This window comes from Scaptodrosophila lebanonensis, unplaced genomic scaffold (assembly GCF_003285725.1).
Source record: "Scaptodrosophila lebanonensis strain 11010-0011.00,11010-0021.00 unplaced genomic scaffold, SlebRS2 tig00000089-arrow-pilon, whole genome shotgun sequence".
Classification (NCBI taxonomy): domain Eukaryota; kingdom Metazoa; phylum Arthropoda; class Insecta; order Diptera; family Drosophilidae; genus Scaptodrosophila; species Scaptodrosophila lebanonensis.
The window spans coordinates 893,897-918,858 of record NW_022060565.1 but is presented as its reverse complement, the minus strand read 5'-3'; the positions used below and the strand labels follow the sequence as shown (position 1 = coordinate 918,858).

At 36.8% G+C, this 24,962-nt stretch overlaps 2 protein-coding genes across 3 annotated transcripts in view; one reads left to right on the top strand and one right to left on the bottom strand.

Annotated features, from left to right (window-relative positions):
• The window catches only part of LOC115627005 (E3 ubiquitin-protein ligase highwire), a 58,075-nt gene that overhangs the window by 12,009 nt on the left and 21,104 nt on the right, over window positions 1-24,962 (bottom strand). The gene's annotated exons all lie outside the window — the stretch shown is intronic.
• On the top strand, window positions 4,327-21,180 carry LOC115627002. Of its 2 annotated transcripts, none has more exons than XM_030522517.1 (6): window positions 4,327-4,891; window positions 16,892-17,156; window positions 17,219-17,370; window positions 17,438-17,730; window positions 18,064-19,154; window positions 20,229-21,180. In XM_030522517.1, exons 1-6 carry the CDS (start codon window positions 4,712-4,714, stop codon window positions 20,930-20,932), a joined length of 2,685 nt encoding a protein of 894 aa, XP_030378377.1. In that variant the 5' UTR covers window positions 4,327-4,711; the 3' UTR covers window positions 20,933-21,180. The 2 variants fall into 2 exon arrangements, with proteins under 2 accessions (XP_030378377.1, XP_030378378.1); XM_030522518.1 differs by lacking the exon at window positions 20,229-21,180 and adding an exon at window positions 19,524-19,873.

Below are 24,962 nucleotides of genomic sequence, written 5' to 3'. Positions count from 1 at the left end.
AACTTGTTGCTGCAGTTTGTGGGGGTTGTACTGTAGAGAATTTGTTTCGCTAATAACTTTTCTTAGAATTGACCGAATTTGATAAAATTTTAAACAACAGTAGATAATTGTATAGAAATTATGTGTGCAAAGTTTGGTTTAGGTAGCTTTTGAAATGTGGACGCTATTGACGAAATTCTGTAGCGGGGGAAGGGGGGGAAAATTAAAAAAAAAAAAATAAACTCGTCCTTACTCGGACCTAGGAGAATCTGGATGCCAACTTTGGTTATTCTAGCTTTTATAGTTTCCGAGATCCTTGCGTTCATCCAGACGGACGGACAGACGGACAGACGGACAGACGGACAGACGGACGGACATGTCTAGATCGATTTCTCTCGTCATGCTGATCAAGAATATATATACTTTATGGGGTCGGAGATGCTTCCTTCTGTATGTTACATACTTTGCACAAACCTAATATACCCTTTTTACCCTACGGGTACAGGGTATAAAAACAATCGTACATACTCCCACTAGAGCTGGGAGCGTGATTCCATTTTGTTCTGCGTCACATCCGAAATTTGTAAGAATGCACTGCAATATCTTAACCCTGATCTGATATATACGTATGTACATACATACATATACAAGTATGTAGATAAGTAGTCGATAGTGCGGACAATTAAAAACCAGACAGTGTCTGAATTGTTCGAGAAAAATAGAAAATGCGAATGCGATTTGTGATCGCTTGATTGTGGTTGCCGGTTGTGCCCTGATATTTTATCAGAATAGCGAGTGTTAATATAATATATAAATATATACAGTTCATTTTGTCATGAATCAGAGGTACGCACATTTCTAATCTAATGGTGAAGCACACGAAATGCAAGGGAGTCTAGAATTTAAAACTCACGCACTCTCTCACCCACAGCTCTCACTTGCATAAAACAAATCCAGCGCACTGAACTGTGGCCGTGCTTATGTGTATACATATGTATATGTACATGTGCATGTGTCTGTCTGTGTGTGTGTGTGTGTGTGCATGCTTGTTGCTACCTGTGGGAACACGTTTCCCCATTCTTATAACGCGGTTAGCAAATGGAGCCCCAAATAGAGCGCAGCCGCAACAGCTACGAACAAGTTGTGGCCACTCAGATAAGCAGAGAGATATGCGTACACAATTGCATACATACATATGTACATACATACATATATGTATGTATGTATATATGGACATGCATGGGTGTATGCATTGTGCGTATGGCTGTGGCTGTTCATTCATTCATTCATTCATCCATTGCCATTTGACAAAATACGGAAGAAGTTGCCAAAGGGTAAATTAATGACAATGGAGAGCAGCTTGCTGGCGGAGGGGATCGAAACAGTCAACTCCCCTTGTATGTATGTAGGTATGTATTATATACATACATACAAATGTCTGCATGTGTCTAGCACAACAAGAACAACAGAGACAGTGCGCAGCTGACACAATTGAAATGCGCCTGCAACCAAAAAACAAAAAAAAAGAACAACAAACTGGTGTACATTAAATAATTGAGAGAGCAAGCGCCTTATAAGCATGCATATCTACATACATACATACATAAATACATACATATATTAAGTATAAGCGTGTGTCGACCCCTCCTCTCCTCCCTCACAGCTGACGGAGGCCTGCCCGCATTACCTTAACCCATTTGGCACAGACATTGCACTCAAAAGCCGCCTGCGGGCAACATTAGAGCTTCATGTGTACATACATACATACACACATATGTATCTATGTATGTACATATGTGAAAAGGAAGGAAGGAAGGAAGGAAGGGCTAGGGGGATGTTGCACAACTTTAGTTCCGTCTATCGCGATGCAACGCCGTTGTCGTGTGACGCATTTAATTGAACGCCAATTGATTTGTAGCCGCTCCGAGTCTGCACTCAAAATAGCTCAAATGTACATACATACAAACATATGTACGTACATATATACCAACGTTTAAAAGTGTTTGTGGCAATGAGTCATGCATCTACATACATACATACATACATACATATGCCTTTAAATACATACAAACATACATATGTATGTATATGTAAGTGCTTGTACATAGAGCATATTTATATTAAAGAGCCACAGCTACTTAAAATCCAATTGAAATAAACGCTCCCCCCACCCCCAACGGCGCTCAAGAGATTTTGTTTCACAAAAATTGAAAATGGGATCATTTAAATGTCAATAAATTGACAATTGATGGGTGAGTGTCAATCAGTGGAGTTGATACTCGAATTGCCGTACAAGCTCATGCGACCCTATCTATAACTTTATTCACAAAACAAACACACAACGATTAAAATAGATGATTGTCTAAGACTTTGATTGTCAGTATTTAGAAAACAAATGTACATCCCCCCCCATTACAATAAAAAGTAATAATTGTGCCAAACTAGAAACATCTTATACTTTGAAGCTCTTTAAACTTTAAAGTTATATAATTTCTAAGACAATAGATTTATGGTAAAAGTAAAAGCGCACAATTATAGTTGTTTGTTGAAACGGTGTTAGAATACCATTACTTTTGCTGATATTGTTTTTTTTAAATAATTATGCCTCTATATATGTATGTATGTATGTATATACATAGCACTATTACTTTTAAATTGATTTGTTCCTTTTCGAATCAAATTTGTTATTATCGGCGATTTGTGAAATACATACACCCTCAATATGAGCTTAATTGTCACTGTTTTGGGTCAAAAGATCATGGCATACCAATGTTGGAAGCGAGTGTACGGAGTTGGACCTGAAAATCAACATCCGGGGGAATAATATGTTGTGGTATATAGTGTATAAACATTACAAAGGACAATTATATTATAAAGTTTCGGGGACTACTATAATACTAATATAACTTTTCATTTTAAAAGAACAACTGAATGAAACCAGCTATTTATGTACATACTATGTACATATGTACATATTTCAGTCCGTTCATACACACAAAAATATTTATACATACATATATGTACATACTATATAAATGTACCCGTATGTACATAAATAGGTGTACTGACTTTATAATCTGATAAAGCGTATTCATCTACTGATAGCTTTAATTTCATTGTGAAAACTTCAAGCTTCAATGTTAATATCTACATACACACATAAATATGTACATACATACATACATGGCAGCGCCGGAAGCTAAAGTTCTTCTCACCAAATTGATAATCCGTCAGTTCTTGATAAGCATTTCCTACCGTTATTTGTTTTAGTACGACTTTCGTTTTTTCGGATTTTTTCTGAAGATAATCTAATTTACTGATACGTATACATATGTGTATGCATACATAAGTGTGTGTGTATATATGTATCTTTAATGCACGTCCAGACTTGTTGACCTGAGATATATTTATGTAGATATGTATGTATGTATGTAGCTATGACAAATCACTATAACAACAGCCTGACTTGCAAGCATAGACATGTGAAGAATCAGTGCCACAAGAAGCTGCACGAAAAGCATTTTTAAAAGTCTACATACATATGTATGTATGTATATATGTACTTACTAATTGTAAGTTTAAGTATAGTACATACGCATGTATAGTATGTTTGTATCTAATAAAATAAAGTAATGTGTAGGTATGGTCGTTTAAGTGTTCGGCGATATATTCAAAATTATTGACAAAAATATAACGGCAATAATTAAACATCGAAGAACCTATTAAGGTTAGATTGAGAGGGAGAGAGAAAGAGAGTAGAGAGAGGAGTAACAAGAGAGAGAGAGAGAGCGCGCGTGATAGAGAGAAAGATCTGATTTGAATCAGCTGTGTAAAACCATCTAAAAATGTAAATACACTGCAACAAATTGGTGCCAGTTCTGTAGGCATCATGTTTTTGTAAAAGCTAAGGGATTTTCGATCTTAAAGTCGTTGTTATTAATAAAGTTACCAAAAACCAAAAACGCAAAAACATATACAAAGATACATGTATTTTGTTAGATACTTCACATCAAACATTGAATGTTTTTATAAATTGTTACGATAGTGAAGAAATAAAATAAGTAATGTTATTCAAAATAAATCGCGAAAGTGTAATTTCACACGTTAAAGAACTGATTTTCAAAGCACAATTCGCAGAGTACCAATATGATCTCAGCCCCTGAGGTGCAGACAGCGCAGCGAGAGAGCATTTTGTGTTCGTGTGGCATGTATGTATGTGTGTGTCTACATCGTGTTTATAACTGCGGGCTGGTTTTCTGGCGATCTTCGAGTTAGTTTGACTTGAGCGCTTGCAGCGAGTGGTGGTTGTCTTCGGGAATTGCTGGAAGGCCCATATCGAGTGATTGAGTGTTTTGTTTTTTAATTTTTTTGTTTTTGTTTGGTGGCTGTTGTCATTTTTGGTTGATGACGTTAAGCTACATTAATATACTATAGTATGTGTATTCCTAATGTGAAAAGTGGAAATTAGGAACTGAAAAGCGTTCCAATAAAAAGGAAACAAACGAGTGAGGGCGCAGGCCCGTTATATTGATGATGAAATACCCTTGCTCCTTAAGCAAGACGACCAAAAATCACTAAAAACAAAACAAAAATAAATAAATCAAACGAAAATCTAAATTGCGACTCAAATTGAAATTTGGGAGAATTCAAAAGCCAAGTGAAAACAAATTTCTATCAATTCCTGCCTCTAAGTAACACACATTCTAGTCCATCGCCACTCCTTCGTAACAAAATGGTCGAATCGCGAAAGATTGTCCTTCTTGTGGGGCTGATAGTTCAAGCAATAGCCGCCGGTAACAGCTTTTCGCCAAACAGTAATTATGAGGACGGAGGAACAAAACCAATTGACATTTGCAATTATTGCAACTGTTCAGGAATGATCATGATCTGTGATTATAGATATAATCGAACGGTAAGTGGAATTTGTACTTTTTCACAAATTCATGTATGTATATGCATGATGTGTATGGAACGTTTGTCGCCTTTCGCTCAATTGATTGTCTCATGACCCGGCTACTCTTCAGATCACTCTTCAGTTAGCCCCATACATACACACTTGTGCATATGTATGTGTATCACACGCATATACATGTTTGTACATGTTGCTGCAGCTGTGCGACTTATCAACAGACAATGCAATAGAAAAGCCGCCTCCAAGTTTTCTGAAAGAATGAGAAGATCATGATGCAGTTTTTGCGAACCAAAAATATTTTTTCTGCACACATTTATTGTTGAGTTTTTTGTATTAATCCAGACAATCCGAACAAGAAACGAAGTTTTGTTTTTTCTTTCGCGTCTATATCGAATTATGTCAGATGTACATATGTATATGATTTGTATTCATAAATTACACAATTGGTCCTTGGCTTATTTAGCAATCTAATCTAATTTGCAGCCGCTTTTGCATAGCTTTTGTAAAAGGCACAACTCTTTTTCCAGTTTTACAGAATTCGAATGCTGGATGTGCTGAAAAATATTTAAATACGTAGTCATCTGCTACTCAACGGCTTGAGGAATTTGTGTTTAATCCCATTGTATCTGCTATCTTAACGTATTTCTTTTCTTCTCAAATAACTAAGTTTGTTATGAATATTTATTTAATCAAGAGAGGAACATTCCGGTGATGATGATGCTCTCTGTGGCAGCATAATTCTCGTAAAGATATTTCGGCTTTGATTTGTGAATTTTCGTGAATTTTACGTTCACGACACTCACGGGATCAGAACAGGCTAATGATGTGTCACAGGCACGATGCCTGAGGCATTGAAAAATACTACATACATATGTATAACAAAACAAGTAAAAAAGCTAAAGTCGGGTGTCCCGACTTTGAAATACTCTGTACATATGTTTACAATAATTATAGAAAATAAAAAAAATTAAGAAAATAAAAAAAAAAATTTGATCGATTTTACCTCTCTCGGTATTCGAACTCACGTAAAGGGTGTATAATTGCACATTTACATAGCAATTGCGTCTGTGTGAGTGTATGTATGCCTATGCGCATCAATTCGTGTCTGTGTAAGCATTTTCGCAGTCAACCAAACAGCAACATCAACAACAGCCGCGGGCAGCGCTTGAGCAGCGCTGCAGCAGCGCTGCATCAGCAAATATATTTATGGCTATAACTTCTTGTTAAATCGGTCTATCATAATGAAATTTGGCATACGGACACATAATAACTAACTGGGGGTATTTCCAAAATTTTAGTTCGAAATTCCAAGAATTACGGGAGTTACGATTTGCGGGGTAGAGGGGGGAGGGAGGGGAATTCCAAAATATACATTTTCTGCGTATTCACATAAGGCATCTGGGACTAAAATTTGGTGTTCCTAGGTCTTATAGTCTCCGAGATATAGGCGATTATACGAATGGAAAATCGGGAAAACCCCCATAGGGGGGAAGTGGGGGGGAAAATCAAAAAAATAAAACAAACTCGTATAGAATACACACATAACGCATCTTCGTGCAAAATTTGGTGTCTCTATCTCTTATAGTCTCTGAGATCCAGGTGTTCATACGGACGGACAGACGGACAGACGGACAGACGGACAGACAGACAGACAGGGCTAGATCGACTCGTCTCGTCATGCTGATCAAGAATATATATACTTTGTGGGGTCTGCCACGCCTCCTTCTGCCTGTTACATTTTTCAGCTCCCGCAAACCTAATATACTCTTGTACATTTCATGTACAGAGTATAAAAACTATGTAGTTAATATAGTATATTGTTTCTCAAAATATGTCGTGTTTTGGCCAAGCTTGTTAATACATAGATGTAAGACAAGGGAGTGACACCTAATTTCCTTTTTGTACGAATATACATGTACTTATATGTAAGTAGACATCTATCTGTTACTCATGCACTTAAACACATATTTACATACAAATGTAGGTACACAAATTGAAAACTAGCACAGAGTGCTGAATGTAGTTTGTTGCTGCTTTGAAAACAAATTAATTTGCAGTTGAGGCGCCACATAGCCAGCTGCACGCTTTCGAACGAATTCAAATACATAGACATCGACATAGACATATGTATAAATATGCACCTAAACACCAAATGTTGTTAATTTGTTGTGCAACAACAACAACACATACCACCAATCACAATGCACAAATATACATATGTAGGTACATACAAAAATAAGTATGTATGTATGCACAACTTTAAATATTCTATTCATGTGCCATTTGTAGGTAAGCTCTTAGACAATAGATTACTTAGAATTGCTCATCTAGCAGCTGAGCTGGGAGCTCCATCTTTTAGTTCATTTCCTATTTAAGTTCCTGCAGCTTAGACTGAGCTTTGCACAAAACATACATATGTAGACTTGAATAAATCGAATTATTTGAGCTTTTCCAATAATAGAAGAAGTTTTAAAATACATGCATGTATATGCATTTAAAACTACATATGAATACGTTTGTGTAGATAAGGATTTCATACGACAGACAATGAAGTTTTCTTATTGCTTAATACACTTAAAAACAAAATCCCGAAATCGGGCAAAAATATAGAAAAGCGCCTTTAAAATACTATAACTGAATGCAGATAGCCCTACTTTTGCGAAAGTTTCTTTCCAAAAACAAGTATTCTTTTTCATGGAAACTATGAACATATCTCTTGATATTCAGAAATATTTTTGCAAAGTAGAAATGTATTTTCAAGTATGTAATTATTTTTATTATTTCTATTTGATATGCATATAATTTTTCAATTTTTATGCAAGAACTACATAAAATATTATAAACACACACACACGAAACACGCTTTTAACTCGTTCCATACAATGCCAGAAAAAGCAGTTTGGAATTATAAGTAAATGTATAAAGCAGAAGTGCTAGAACAGTTATGGGTTTCATGATATAGTTCTTGTATTTTCTCCTCTAATTGTTGTCTGATTGCGGTCACATTTATTAAGATTATTAAGAAAGAAAAGAGCCAAAGTTTTTGGGAGTATCTAAATACAACGGAAGATGATTTAAACCTCAGAACTGTAAAAATCCATTTACATCCATTTAATGCAAAATTTAGAACTTTATAAAAAGTGAAGAGCATACGTACAGCTGACATATCAAGTGCCGGCCAAATGTTAAGTATTCCCAATTCGGGATATATTCTTGGTAAATGTTTGTACGATATATACATACATCAGATATACAGGTTCTTTGCATGTATCTAGATACAACTATTGGGTAGGCTGTTATTAAGTTCAATTATGTCGCAGATTTTGGAGCTATAGAGTGACACCTTGTTGTACAGCCATAGAACCGTTATGGTTATAATTGATTTAATATCGGGCCATGGCGCCTGGCAGATAACGACTATATTTTTTTGTTTACAACATATTATTTAACATTCATTCAAGAGATATAATTCTTTTTCCTGAATCATATATTAAAGTCCACACAACCAACATACATACATACATACATACATATTATGTGCGCTTTCTGTTAATCAAAAGTTCGGTTATCTGCGGTCGGAAGTGGTGCTAGGACGGCGACTATATTATTCTTTTGTGCACTATCGAAATTGAAGAAAACGATTCATGAAGTTTTTGCGTTTAAGACGTTTATATACATATATGCACATACATACATACTTAAAAAGATATGCACAAAAAATGAAGAGCAAGTGCTCAGAAGATGTGGCAGCTGCGCTTCCCTCCCTGGCTAGAGAGCTTGTTGTAAAAGAATAGCGGAGGATAGGGAGCAGCGAGACAGACAGATAGAGAAACGTTACGAGATCCAAGCAGACGCACCTTGCGCCTATGTACATGTACTTGTACATATAGTTGCACATAAATACATATAGTATGTACATATGTGTATGTAAAAGCTCTTTGTTATCCACAGTAGTAGCATGTGTGTACTTGAATGATTCAAGGCGTAAACAGAGTGCCAACAATAACAACAATAACAATTAACAGCTCCTACTGCGTGCAAAAAAAAAACAAAAACAACAACACAATGAGTGAAAAGAAAACGCAAAAGCAAAAGAACCGAAGTCAAAACAGCGCTACTATACATAGAGACAACCACTCACTCACACACCCCGTCGACCAGTCGAACAGGTTATGCTAATGATATAATGGAGCTGCTGCTGCTCCTCTGCTGCTGCTCTGCCGCTGCTGTTGTTGTTGGTGTCTGTGCCAGCGCCAGCGCCTGTCCATTCTAAGTAGTTCGCCAGGGGCACGGGCAATGGGCCGCGCCAAATGTGAACCGCAATGATAACCGATTTGTTGGCAACAAAGTCTTGGGACCGACACAGACTTCGAAATCAGTCTGCCACAAGGATCGCAGGTGTTGTTCAAATCAGCGATACATTTCAACGCATTCAAAGATTTATAGCCACATGTATTTACATATGTTTGTGGTACGGCACTCTCACTTTCTCTCTCCCTCTCTCTCCCTCCCTCTTTCTCTTTCTCTCTGTTTTGGTGCATAATCGGGTCAAGTTTATTTTCGAATTTCAATAAATTCATTTTATTATACACGCAACAAAATGTGCTTGGCGCAAAAAACAGCACTCTATATTAGAAACCCTATTGCTTGGTCTCAGCGCCATCTTTCGGACTTAATACTAACACCTATTTGTGTAACACACTTACAAAGCGTAAAGGATAAAGAGAAAAGTTTATATGATTTATTTGAAGAAGCACATCAGCAGCCACAAGATGGGATTTTGTGCGAAATCATTGAGAGAGTTTGCTTGCATTTTTGTGTGAAGGCTACTCAAGTCCTTTCAGGGTTTTTATATCCTATATTTTTTTGTCCTGTATATTTTTAATCAGCCATAGAGCCAAGGAGACAAATCGATCGAGGTATATCCAGCCGCGTGCATTTCGGAAACGGCTGAGCCCACATTTGTCAATCTAGAATCCCTGGTCCACACGAGCTTATTTCATTTTTGGGATTCATTGTTTTCGATAAACTTGTGAACTGTTTTTTTGTAATTACTTGTAAATATATGTTTCCCTAAATAAGTTGTTTAAAATACAAATATGCAAGAATCCGATTACATCAACTAATTTAACAACAGTTGCAGCAGAAACTTACGAAAATCACAGCATAATACCTCTCGTCGCTTTTTCTAAGCCACTTCGGAACGATCTAACAAAATAAGGCAAACTTTAATTCACACAATTGTGTTTATGAGGAGTAACTATATAACATTGTACGGTAATTATTAGAATAGAGACATTCCTAAATACATAGAGTGGAACAATTAAAGTGAGAAGAAACAAGTATTACTCTAAATGTAGATACTTACACATAATGGGAACAACTTGTATGAACTAATATCTTTTTCGAACAGTTCTTCACAATGTTTGCGTTCTAGACGAAATTCGAATTGAAATTCGTCATCGCCTGCATCGGCAGCGGCAGCGGCATTGAGCGTTGTATGCGAGACAGACTAACTTCCTGTTGCATTTGAAAATAAACAACGACGACATCACCGGCTGATATATTCCAACTAAACTAAAACAGGGCTGAACTTAAGGGGCCAGCGGATGTGGATGTGGGCGGTGCATTTACTCGCCGCCTCCCAAAGACAATGACGACGATGGTGACGATGGTGACGCTGGCGACGTGACAAGTGACAAGTATGGGGCACTCGATGCGAACTACGACACATAATTTGGGGCCCTAGTTGCGTTTATTTGTCTAGTTGGCAGATATGGCGACAATGAAAGTTTTGCTTGTTTTTTGTTGCTGTTGTTGTTGTTGCTGATGTTGTGGATCAAAGACTGCAACAGCTCGTTTACGCTTGTCGGCATCTTGTAGATACAGAAATTAATGTGTGTGTGTGTATAGCTCCTCATGTAACCTGGCGCTGGCTCTTTGGACGAAACGGGGGGACGCACTCAATTCAGTTTTGGGAAGCATCATCATTATGAGCTAGTTGTATATTCCAGACGCTGACATTTATAGAGCATGCAAGGCTCCACAACCACACACACACACACACACACACACACGCACATAAATATCCAAAATTATATTGAGTGTCTTTAGCAGACGGCACGAATTTCATTTTTTATTTGTATTCTCATTTTGGGTTTTTATTTGCAGCGACATTAAAATTAAAGTGGCTGCCCCAAAAGAAAATGAGTGAAATATTTGAAGGCAGAGATAAACAGAGGGACAGAGAAAGGCAGGCAGGGACAGAGAGAAAGAAAGAGAGAAAGACAGAGAGAAAGAGAGAGAGAGCAGTTGTGTGTATAAATAAACCCACATACCAAATACATATGTACTTAAATGCCATTGAAATGGCTACTTAAACTACTTCAGAAAATGCAGTCAGTCAGGCACTAAAAATCCATCAAGTGGCAAATTTGATGGGGCGTCTTAGTGTTAACTGAGAGCTGAAGAGCGCGAGGGGCCGTAATCTACAACTGCCTATTAAATAGCAACTAAAATATGTCATAATAAGTAAACTTAAAATCGATTGAAATTGAAAGTCTAATAATTCATTAATTATTAACTACGTTATTAAATATTTGTATGACATATTATTTAACAAAAGGTATTACATTAGGTTTGATAATAGAACATAGGACTGTCGTATCAGAGATTGTAGATAAGTATAGTCGAGTTTAAAAAAATATTGTCATTACCAATTTATTTGTTCTAAAAATAAACTATGGGCCCGGAACGACAAGGCCACGAAGTGAACCTTTAAAAGTACGCATGAACTACTGTAAAGAACTTAGAATAACTGCAAATAATATGGTTATTTGATAATCTATTAACAATATATAATATTCATTAATATATTCATAAATATTTGAACTAAGAGGCTGTATTCGTCGCTGGACAAAATGATCGAAAATGATCAAATAAATGATATGTGGCGATTAATTACTCAGAAAATTTTATTATTAGATTATTTGATTATGCATTTTGAAAAGAACAAGTGTGTTTTGTCGAGCCATGTCTTTTTGTTAAAGATATATACATATATACTCTTAATCAGCATGACTCAACCAATACGAGTTTATTTCATTTATACTCAACAACAACATTACGTTTTACATGAGCAAATTTTTTGGAACTTTAGTTGCGATTTCTGCAGAGTTATCCGTGTTCGTTTCATATATAGTGTATTATAAAAATATTACCGTACAATTAGCAGATACAATAATCAGGTTTTTATATATGGCCAATAACGACAGCAATAAAGTAGCACATTATGGCTTTGCAATTGATTGATGATATTATATTTTACACAATGTAGCAATCATACGGTTTTATAACTATTTGCCGGTGACAAATAATCAGGCAGATGAGTAGGCAGTGCGATGAGCAAACAAGCTCTTAGATATGCATTCGACCATTTCTTAAAGCGGCACGTACGCGCTCATATACGCGTAGATATACGACTATATATATACTTTATTTGGCCAAACGTGTTGATTGTCTCTGCATACGAGTATCTAAAAGATACGACTGCCGCCAACACAACAAACGACAAACAAACATTATTTTCTTTCTTTTCTTATCTTTTTCCCTTTGTACTACTCAGCTGGAAAATCCTTGAGACCTTTCGTCTTTTTGGCACGACCATGACATACGCACATGTGGCAAATAAAAAGTATAGGGTATGTCCAGACCCATAAGGTCACGTGTGCGGACCATGTGCTCTCTCTCGTCTCTCGATCATGGAACAACAGCTATGCATGCCTACAGACATTTGTTGCTTGTGTGCCCAAATGTAGATCATAATTTACGGTTTTAATTGACTTGCTCGTTATTTATTGTGGACTCTATATGCATACTATATTTTTATATTCTTGCCTTCGTTGTTGATGGCGTTGTTGTTGTGTTGTGTTGGCTTTTGGCACTTTCCAGCCAACATCGAGACTGCTATTTCCGGTAGCTGTGCTCTAAGCCCCCAACTCCCCCAACACCTCGCCCAATGCACGCAACTTTTTCTGCTGGCTAAAAATATAGCCCAAGACGACACTAAAATTCTTGAAAATGCGCTGGAAACGCTGGGCGTACATACATATGTATATATTTATATATAAATACACATACATATAGAGTCACATGTGTATATGTGCATTTGTAGATAAAAATCTATATGCATTGGAAAGCTTATACATACATACATACAAGTATATACTTGATATATGTATGTATGGATATGCTTTCCTGTTAACACGCCGGTTTGAAGCCTCATCAAAGTTTTATTGAACGGCTGCTGAATCATAAACTTCGAAAGTGTAGTAAGTGTCTAGAGTGGTGCTTTATATTTGAATAATATGCCGACGAAAAACAAACAAAAACAAGAGCGACGAACCAATCATTTAAAATATAAATGCAAATATACATACATACATACATACATACATACATAGTATACTTGTATGTACATATCGTATGAAGGCCAATGGGCAGAGTCAGAGGCGAACAAAATTAAGGCATACACGTAATTGAGACTTCCTCTTTAGGCAAGAAAACAGAAGAAAACGAGAAAACAAGAAAAGAATGAAAAACAGAGCCGTATTCAACTGCGGCAATGGAAGAAAATTGCGCCCAATACGTGTAAAAAGGCAATTGTAAGCTGATGGATGGATGGATGGATGGATGGATGGATAGATGGGTGGATGCATGGATGGATGGATATACAAGTATGCACATATTCACATATGGGTGACTAACACAATTACAAGAACAAGTGACAGAATGTGGCAATAAAAGCAGCAAATGCAACAAATCTCAGGCGACTCAGACAGGACAGGACCAATGGGGAGCGGAAACCGCATGGAGCAACCGAGGCGTGACAACCAAATAAAAGAAGGCGAATCTTGGCTTGTCTGTGATTGCAGCCAGCAATACGTATCTCTGTACGTGTGTGTGTGTGTGTGTATGTGTGTGTGTATGTACAGTTATGGCTACAGCAGCAGCTGCTCTGACGACGTGCCATTTACTCAGTCAGTCAGTCAGTCGGACATTGAACCCCGAATGGGGCCACCAACTGCAAGCCAGACGCTTTGACAGGTGTCGCCATAATGGCGGCAACACCCCCTCTCTTATCGGCCAAATAAGGCCACTGTCTAGCTATTAGAAATTACACGGAAATTGGTTATCAAAGGCCTGGCAACGATATCAGTTTTAGCCACAAACTTATCATCGAATCTAGAAAAGTTTCTTGAAACAGATAACTATACAAACACCATGGAATTCCAAATGGTAATGGTAATATAATCATGATTTACGACATATCGTATTTGTAAAATTAGTCACATTTACATATCTGAAGACAGGAATTTATTTTGCACCGATCTTTCCTATGGCAGCTAGCTGATAGTGAGGTACTTCAAAAACTTTTCTTTACTATTTTAACAAAATAGTACAAAAGAATATATGTGTTTTACTTGGAGTGATATTTGCAGCAATCGTTTTTGTGGCAGCTTTATAAAAGATTGGATAACACAAGACCACTTGTTTGCTTTGGTATTCATTGTTGTTAAGATTTAATGGATCCCGATGTTACTATGAGCGGACAAATGGACAAACGAATATACGAGTATATGTATATCGATTTACCTTATCATGTGCTCTCTCTCTCTCTCAAAACAAAAAAACATTGTTAAGTTAGTTTTAATTTGAAAAAAAAAATTGTTTATTCTCCATTTGCAAGCTCATATAACTTGCATATACAGTTCAATAGTTTAGAGATTTCATTTAAGCAGACATATGTACATATACGAATACTGATATGTGTGTACTATAGGTATATAGATAGACTCAACTATGACTATTTTAGCACTCCTTTTCGATGTTATATGCGTCACAAGAATTTCATATCTACGAGTATACTTTATACCATATCTCTGTTTATACCCTACACCGAAAGGGATAAAACGGGTATATTATGTTATGTATGTAACAGGGAGAAGGAAGCAGCCCAGACCCCATAAAGTATATACAGCATATTCTTAATTAGCATGACGAGAAAATCGATTTAGACAAGTCCGTCTGTTCGTCCGTCTGTCTGAATGGATTTCGGAGAGTGCTAAGCCCACATTGTCCAAACTTGGTAAATACACTCTCCTTATACTATATACTTTGAAAGCTACATAAACCAAACTTTGCACACGTGATTAATTTTGAAAAAATTCGTATATCATCCAAGTCGGGTGGTTCTAAGAAAATTTAGTGGTAAAACAATTTCACTCCTGTACTTCACAAACTTCTCTCTTTTTCTTCTTCTTCTTTTTGCTTCTGCTATGGACGTGAGTAACTCAGAAGTTTGGTTGGTTCAGGGTATTTCACTGTCGGGCTTGCTCAATTGTAGCGCTCTGTCTTATTAATCTTAATCTTTCACCATAATTACGATTTATTTATATCGCTTCAATTATGACACCAATAACAAGTTTAATTGTATCGTCCGAGGTGGAGCTACCATAATTTTTGATTGTCGTAATTTTGATTGATAGACGCGGTGAGCAATCAGAGTGGTGGGTGATTGAATAGACCAACCTATTGCCTGTTTCTAGACCATTAAATGTTTCACTATCGAGACTACCAGGAATTACATGATGGGATATATAGCACATGTGCTAGTTCAAAAGTACATACATATATGTAATACTTCTATGTGGCATATACGTAAGTGTATGTACGTACCAGTATGTATCATAGCTTGTCTATACGGCACAATGGAGGCATTGGGCGTTGATAGCTCAATGCTGGGTTAGAGTTGGGGTCGCATTCGCAATCCGACTACGGAACGCCAAAGTAGAACTATTTTCACTTAAATTTAACTTTAAAAAAAATTGCACGGAACTGCACGAGCGACGACGGCAACGACGGCGAGATGTTTAGTTGTAGTTGCTGTGCGCGCTGGAGCAATGAACGATGCGGTCAAGTTGCCATTGTTGTTGCTGTTGTTGTTGTTGTTAGTAATGCTATTGTCGTCGACGCCGTCGTCTTCGTCGCAGACACTGCGTTTAAAAATAATGCAAGAAATGCAAGTCAAGCGTCAACCGTCAAGCGACAAAGAAGTGAGCGACCACAAAAAAAAGTAATAATAATAATAATAAAAATAAAAGACGGCGACAACAGCAACATTTGCGAGTATGTTAGTACAATAATAACATGGAAGATATGATTGTACCAGAAAATATGACCGCTTATCGCATGTATAGAAATTTGTAATAGTTTTCTACGCTTACAGCAATTACTTATGTATTTGCCTCTGATTTTGTGTATACAAATACTAAATATTCAATGGATGCCAATAAATAAAATAAATGCAAATGAAATAAATTTGTTCACTCAAAATTTTTCGAATGAAAAAACCCGTGCATCGAGCTAAAATATTAAATTCAGTTTTGGCCACTCTCTAATGTGTTTCGAGTCAGATAGGACTACTGTATCTTCTATATGCATACATAAAAAAAATATCTTGTTCTAACTGACTGACTTATTATGCGGAAATCAATTTACACTCTTAACGTTAAAGCTACATAGGAAACTGAAATTTGAAAGCTCTGTAGGTAAAATTCCAACTCCAAAAGGGGAAAAATGTATTAAAAATGTGATTTTTTTAAATGTCTCGGCGGGTTTTCCTATACAAAAATTAAGACACGTAAGAGCAAGGAAGCTGAAATTTAAAACACTAAGAAAATTCGATCTCCAAGGTGGGGAAAACAGGTCCTAAGTTTGCATGCAAAATCAATATTTTGCTTCCGATTAACTTCAAAATTGGGTGTGTTTTAAATTCTAAAAACGAATACAAAACAATATATATTGTGATACTACATAGTTTGTTTTAATTTGTGCATATTTCGATTGTATACAAAACTAAGCTAAGCTAGTTCTTGTTCTTTTTTTTTATAATTGTTGACTAATATTAAATTTTGTCACATTTACTTGGATTGTTTGCAGCTAACGATAATTTGGGATAGCACCTACTTTGTGCCATCGAGTGTGACAAGTATAGAAGTGCGGCTCGCTGAGGACACAAATCTGGAATTGGGAAAGAATTTTTTCAACAAAAATATTGTCAATCGCTTAAAAGTGACGGGGATAGTCGGAAAAAATGCCCAATTGGAGATAAAACAAGGCGCATTTCTTGGTAATCAGGCCGGCTATCCGGACATCAGAATAGAGAATGTTAGCTGGGTTTTTGTGCGCTCCAAAGCATTCTCCAGTAAGTGTTCACCATGATATTTGTCCTTCATGTAACAGACAGCAATGATTTTCGTTTCGCAGGGACCGAGATTAAATTTCAAGTGGAGCACAGCCAGAATGTGCGTATTGAGAACAGCGCTTTCGATAAAATAAACATGACCGCCACCTTTAAGCACATCAACAACTTGGAAATATCTCCGAAGGCCTTCACTCCAGGCAAAGGACATGCACGGGTAAGAGTTCGAATTTAGAATTATGATACCTAAGAGAAACACATGTATTAATGCATACTCGTTTCAGCTCCGAATTGAAAATGCAAACATAGGGGATATTTATTTCGAAACATCATTGCAAGAAATGCGCTTTGTCAAGTGCAATATTGGGACAATCAAGCGGGAAGCTTTCAACGTTCTCTCCATCTCCATCTCTCAGTTGATATTGGAGCATTGCCATATAAATACGATCGAATCACGCGCCTTCACCGATAAACTTCACAGCGACCATGTGTCTATCGCAGACGGCACAATTGGTATAATAGACAGTGAGGCCATTATGAGCAGCGGCATCACCAATCTGACGTTCAAAAACAACACGTGAGTACCAGTTACCGAAGATATAGAAAAGCTTTCACGATTTCAATGTGGGATCAGGTTGTGTGAATGAAAATGTTTTGGAAAAGAGGCTGCGAAGAAGGATTTTAATTGATTAATAAACCAAGAAGTTTTTTTTTTCTTAACATCTTGAACAAATGCATTAATTAAGAATATTGCTACATATAATATATGTTGGGTGGATAATATATCCGAGTAATGTAGCATTAATGTGTGGAGGCAAGAAGTGCAAAACTGGATTATCGGGGCATTTCCAAATTAATATTTTAACACTAAATACGAATTCGTTTTTTTCACATTTCGTTTTCTTTGCAGTATCGACGTCATCAAATCCCAGGCAATCGTCGTGTACAGCATCTATGTAAATATTTATGGCAACCGTATCAGAGACCTCAACAGGAACTGGCTAGAGTTAAAGGAAAATCCCCAGAATTTAACCGAGGATCGCAGTCACAGCACCGACATGTCTTTGCCCTGCACCTTCACCCACAATCAACTGAAAAATCCTCACCCAGGGAGTCTCAACTTAACCAGATGCAGGGTGCATCACGTGATTGTGGAACGCGACTGCGATTGTAAAAACGAATGGCTGGCCAAGCTGAGCGACAAAGACTTTCGCTCCGAGGTATATTGCCGAAGTAATTCCCTGCAATCGTGCTTCAACGAAACTTGGATCCATACCCATCGGTATACTATCGAAGCGTGCGATACAAATAGTCAGACGCTGCGCTGTTCCGATAACAGTACCTGGACGAAGCACGAGGGGCAATATTATTCCCCGAAACAATGGCAGGAGAAGATAGAATACTCCGAATGGGCACGAATTTCCTTTTATGTGGGAATTCTCTTAATTCTAATTATTATTGCTGGTTTATTTATTTATATTTTGTGTAAGTGCTGCGCTAGAAAAAAAGGCATTCCAAACAACATCTGCCCAACATTCTCCGAGATCGATATACAATTGATAAATGAAGGATTACAAAATATGAGGCGGCAGCGCCAAATGACGAGTAATCTTGAAAGACAATTTAGGATGCTTTTGCGCGGCAATTTAACGACGATGGATTGTGAACAGCTAATAACAGATATATTAGCCCAGCGAATAGATCAGATGATCATTGCTGTGCTGTCAGATCATATGATGCACCATCATCCTGGAAATACCGCTACTGCTCCTATTGAGAGCTTTTCACCCAGCTCTGACAATAGCATGGTTGGTAATTACAATGATGGTGGGCTCTACTCTAGTACCGATGTGGGCCATAATACAAGTGAGCCCGTCGCCCAACAGGATCCCTTTGAAGAACACATCTATACAGAACCACTGTTGACTGATTACTCAGATCCCGCCGATCCTGCCAGCCAGGCCAACTATGTTTATACGGATCCGTACATTCCTAGACAAGGTAATTTGGTTTACCATTAATCGCATACTGATCGGTCAGTTACACACACACACACACACACACACACACACACACATACCTATTTATATCATAGGCTGTGAGCACATACAAATTTCCCATTTTGATGTACCTAATAAAACAAATTCTCAATAAGTATGTAGTAGTTGGTTGGCATGTTAAAGGAATGGCTCAACAATTTGAATGTGTATTTTTTTTCTTACTGAAGCCATTGCCAATATGTAGATATCAAATATGTAAGCTATAAGTGGGAACAGTTGTACTATATTTATGTTTTACTTTAAATGTGTTTTTGAATAATCTAATATTTTATTTTATTTTTTTATTTTGTTATCCTATGTGTTTCAAAAGAGAACAACTTAAGGCTCGTACATGATTATTGATGAAAAATCTTAGCTTAGAACTATATCTACTATAAGTATATTTGAATAATGGCGCACTTTAGATTATACAAAACAAACAAAAAAACACACACACACTCACACGCACACACATTCTGGAATGGCATTGATGAGAGGCCGATCTAAGATATACCCGTGCAACCAGAAAAAGAAAAGAAAACTCCACACACTTTTACACACTATTTTGTAGTTTACAGAGCAGACCAAATTTAAGGAGCATACATAAGCGAAAAAGGTATATAACTTAACTCTTCTATATATTGCAATACATACATACCTACATATACATTCGTATCTATATGTGCCAGATTTCTTGGTATTGAAGTATCTTATTTATTATTAGTTTGCTGTGGTGGGTCGTAGTGTTTCGTCCTAATATTGTGTTACTAATATATACTCGCACATACCTATAATCGATCATCAAATTAATAATACTACTAACTCGCTGAAAAAGATAACCTGAACAAGATCCGAGACTTGTTTTCTGTTTGTGCGAGAAAAATTGAAAATCTTCAAAATTAATTAAATCACAAACAGACAATGATCCAAAAGAAGGCACATGAGCCTCGTCATTAGGTTATTACGAGTATCTAAACAAATACTTGTAGTACTGCCTAGAAATAAGTTTTAAAATGTGCTTTGTATTGTATTTCAGATCCTCAAGACATGCCACCGGCATATGAGCCTAATTACGCCCAGCCGGTGCTTCAGCCGCGATCCGAGCCGCCATCCACAAGAGCTTTGCCACCCATTGTGTATCAGCTGCCCGATGTGCTCAATCGTTGCTATGCCATACCCAATAAACAAGTAGGGGGACGCACAGGCTTAGCGACAGGATCAACAGCATCAACATCAGCATCAGAACCAGCCCCAGCCCCAGCCCCAGCCCCACCCCCACCATCAGCAACAACAGCAACATACGCACAAAGGAGTGTGCGTGACTTGCGAGAAAATCTCGAGGCTACGCATAAATTCCATCCAGATCAAATGAGATCCGAGTGCAACCAGCTGCACACTCGCTATCCCTTACAAAGACTGCCCTACAATAATAATAGCAATAATAATAATAACAACAACAACAGCAGTAGTAGTAGTAGTAGTAGTAAAGCAAACATCCACAAGCGCAGAAATATTAGCAACAGCAATAGCTTCGCGTGCCTGGATGGGGCGGCTAGTCTGGCGGCCATGGAGCATATGGATATGCGGGATGCAGTGGCGAAAGCGAATGCTGATGCTACTGATGCGGCTAGTGCGACTGCTATTGGAAATGTAACTGCGTCCGACTCGGGCTCAGATCATTCGGGAGGTAGCGATGAGACTGTTAAAATCGATGATATAATTCCATATGTCGATGCCTAAAAGTATACAATGCATTTACGGCCAGCGTGATCTAGTATATTAAATTATACAATAAAACTCAGACAAGCCTACATACCATACACGTACACGTACACACTTGTATGTGTGTGTTTGTAGAAAAAGTCCATGTAAAAAATCTTGTACCATAAATACACCATGTACGCTTAAATGGCCTAGTTATACATACATACATACATACTATTATCGTTTGTAATCAAATATAGTTTAGAATAAACGCCTGAAAAGAGTTTGGCAAGCCTTTCAAATCAACTTAATGTCAATCTTTCCACTAAAAAGCAAATCGTACCAGCAAGGAATCTCCATTTCGTCGAAAATCCAAAAACAAGGTGTAGAGTGTTGCCAAAATCGGTAAGCGGGAGCTATAGCGACATTTTACAGGGCAGTAAGAAGAAGACTTTAAAAACCCTTAAAATAGAGTCATTCAAAAAAACATTTTCTTTTGTTTATGAAAATTTCATAAAAACCATAATGCTTGTATTTTGTAAAAACATATAAATTGTATCGGACTTCTCTAACATCAATGAAAGGGCGTTGAATAACTAAGTTTCGTTAGGGGAAGATATTACTAAAAAAAAAAAGGTGTTTCTAGCTTTAAAATTGGCTACAAGAGACGGAACTGCAACCAGTACATACTACCTATACAGACAGCAGAATAACAGCGCATACAATACTTACCTCTCTTCCAGTTTAGTATTATTCAGACTACAATTGGGACATCCCACCAATCCAAAAATATGCTTAAACTAGTTCCGAATAAAAAGTACGTGAACCACAGTTGAACAGCACAATAGTTTAACTATACTACTATACTATACTATTCGAACGGGTGTTGTCGTGTGCATACATATTTAAAATATGGTGACGTATTATAAAAAACGTTAAATCGTTTATCCAAAGAGTGATTTGATAAGACAAGTGTACATACAAAGTTTGGGGTCCCTAGCTATTATGGTTGCAAAGTTTTTGATGTTCATACGTACGAACAGACAGACATGTTGATCCTGTTGATCTGTAACTTTAACATGGTCTCTTTCCTATTGCACAAATTTAAATTTTTCAGAACTTGTGTATTGGAAATAATATTTAGCGGACTATGTCGTTATCTTGTTTTTAGATTAAAATAGCAGCAAGTATTGCAAGATAGCAGCTTAGATAGAGTTTTTATATTTAGTTCACCCAAAAATAATTGGAGAAATCATTTTAGAATTGTGGCGCGATCGCAGCGCCTAATGAACTTGCAACTGACTCATTTAGTTTGAAGTGCAAAGCTCATCACACAATTTTGTAAACAATACAGAAACCTCAACATACATACATGCAAACATACATACACACGTACGAGCATATTAATCACATGTCCAATTGCTGCCTCTGGGCCTTGTTTCACTTGGCACAGCTGTTTTAAAGCCAATTTCAATATGCAATTTTTACCATTGCCGCGACTCAGACACCGCTCCCGTTGGGGTCTCTACTCGTATATGGCTGTTTGTGGCGCGATCGTTAATAATTTTTTGTGAAATGTTGTATAACTTGATTTGCCAGCGCCGAGTGATGTAGCTGTGCTTGCTGCTATAGCTGAGCTGTTACATATGTAAATGGGTTCTAAAAGCCTTTTTGAGTTATACTTTTATATGGCCAGACAGTCACTGATTCGTGTCATGAAGCCTTAGTCATAAAATTAACAATAAACAAAAAATGAAATTGAAACGACCGTTACCGCATGGCGCTGCTTATGATCTACAAGTATGTATCTACATATGTTCTATGATGTGCAGCTATAAATACATATTATACAAATTTCACAGAATCAAAGAGCCGACAAACGATTCTTAATTGTATTGAAATATGCCAAGTACGAATAAAAACACCCGAGTAGGACATAAAAGAGAATGGATAACATTAGAATGTACTTATTATGTGAGCAGTTATGATATGATGATTAATACTTAGCATTCTAGCATCCATTCTGCCTTTTTTTAACTGGACCTCACCCCAACTATAGGCACACAAAAGGTAAGGAAGGAACGAAAGCAAGTGTATCCAAAGGCTTCAATTAATTCATATGTTTCTTTTCACTTTCTTTTAAATAATAGGCATACTTGGAATAAATCTAGAATAATACGAATAAGCGTATAACATCAATTAATGTAAAAGCTTGTTTTCGCAGATAAGAGTTGCCTCTTAAAGATACACCAAGAATTTTTGTTTTTGATTTAAAAGAAAAACGACGATATTAAAAGAAATATATATTGTTTTAATTTCTGAGGCGAGCTCCTAGCTTACTTATCTATAAAGTCATATTTGAACTTATAAATAGAGGATAACTTTGGCTGGAGCAATGCTATGGAAATGCTATGCTTCTCAGTTTTAAAGTTCGGGATGCACCTTAAATTTTAATAACATTCGAATAAATCGATACATATTAATAAATTCAAAAAGCATTTATGTATATTAACCATTGAGAGTGACATAAAAAACGTTTAAATACTGATTAAAATTTGTTTGTACAGCTCTAAAAATGACATACAAGTATGTAGTAGGATTTTTATTAGAAAGGAATCGCCATAGTTAACCCTATTTCCTAGAACAACAATAAAACACATTATTTGCAAGATATAGTACATATGTACTTTATATAGAATCTGATTAATTGATTAATTGATGCTGTGTTGCAACACTACACCAATTGGATTTTTCAGCCAGGGACCGCAAATAATGAATATTTTGAATTTTTTAAACGAAAAAATCATTCACTTATAGTAACTTTAAGAAAGCAAGGACTTTGACAATATCCTTTTTTTTAGAATTCTCTATGCATTGTCACCATGATAAAAAAAAAAATGAACACATAATCACTATTTTATGAGTTTTATTGTTTCGATCAAAAATAATGATCATTAGTTAAGTTGTACAATATACCTCAAAAAATAAATATTGAGAGCGAATGAATAAAATTAAAAAATAATCATTATTTTGATTTACTTGTATAATGATTGTAGTAATGGAGGCCGGCATTTTGAAAACTATTGCAGCGTCCTTCTACTGTACGCCACACCTGCAATTGCAAACGCTTTAAAAGACCAGACGACTAATATTACGCATACGTAACGTGGCCATCTATCTGCACTTGAGTCATGTCGAGTCTGCTAGTCAACATGCATGCATGCATGCTATATATGTATGTATGTGTATAGTTTGTTTATACATACAAGTAGGCATACACACGTACATACAAACATTAATGTATGCATGTAAATGACAGCTTCAGCAACTTCAGCGATAAGAGCACAACAAAAACAATCTGCAGACATTCGAGGCTCCTAACAAGTGTCAAACGATGGATGTCAGAACGCGTATTCAATTAAGCGCAGCGCGAGCAATCAAAGCCTTCAAACCACAGACCACCATCACGGCTGACCGACCACCGACCACCGACCGACGAGCTAAGCTGAGCTGAGCAAGCAATGTTTATATACTTGTATGTATGTACTGTACACTAAGAGAATAAATGTTTTTATACGAACACCGAGTGCGAACATTATCAATAGTTGGATAAGTTCGTAATAATTGCTTTATGTAGGTTTTGTACAAATACTTAGTAGTGTATCTAAACGCGTTTTATTCTAAGCGAACTGAAGTGGATCTGATTCACGCCGGAGGTATCACTTTTTCAAATATTTGTTCTTCGCCGCATGTGTGTCGCTGTTTCCTGTAAGTTTTTCATTTCATTTATATGTTTGTATTAATGGAACATTAATATTTTGCAATATTGATAATACAGATACGTATTCTATCAATACTGACCTTATCAATGATGACTAAATAGATAAATAACACACATGTAAGTATCTATAACTTACAACGAGCATACGTGCATAGTGCTTGAACATTGTGGCCAACAGCGTAGTTGGGAAGATCAATTTTTTTTTGCTCCATTTTACATTTGGGGTTAAATTGTTGAGCAAACCTCCCAATAAAATACCCGGTACCCCAACAAACTTCCACCGCT

What these genes read in the sequence shown, in the direction of transcription:
- LOC115627002 (XM_030522517.1), top strand. Translation starts at nt 4,712, where the DNA reads ATGGTCGAATCGCGAAAGATTGTCCTTCTTGTGGGGCTGATAGTTCAA. An exon ending in ATTATAGATATAATCGAACG is followed by an intron (nt 4,892 to 16,891) that starts GTAAGTGGAATT and finishes GATTGTTTGCAG; the next exon opens with CTAACGATAATTTGGGATAG. An exon ending in TCCGTACATTCCTAGACAAG is followed by an intron (nt 19,155 to 20,228) that starts GTAATTTGGTTT and finishes ATTGTATTTCAG; the next exon opens with ATCCTCAAGACATGCCACCG.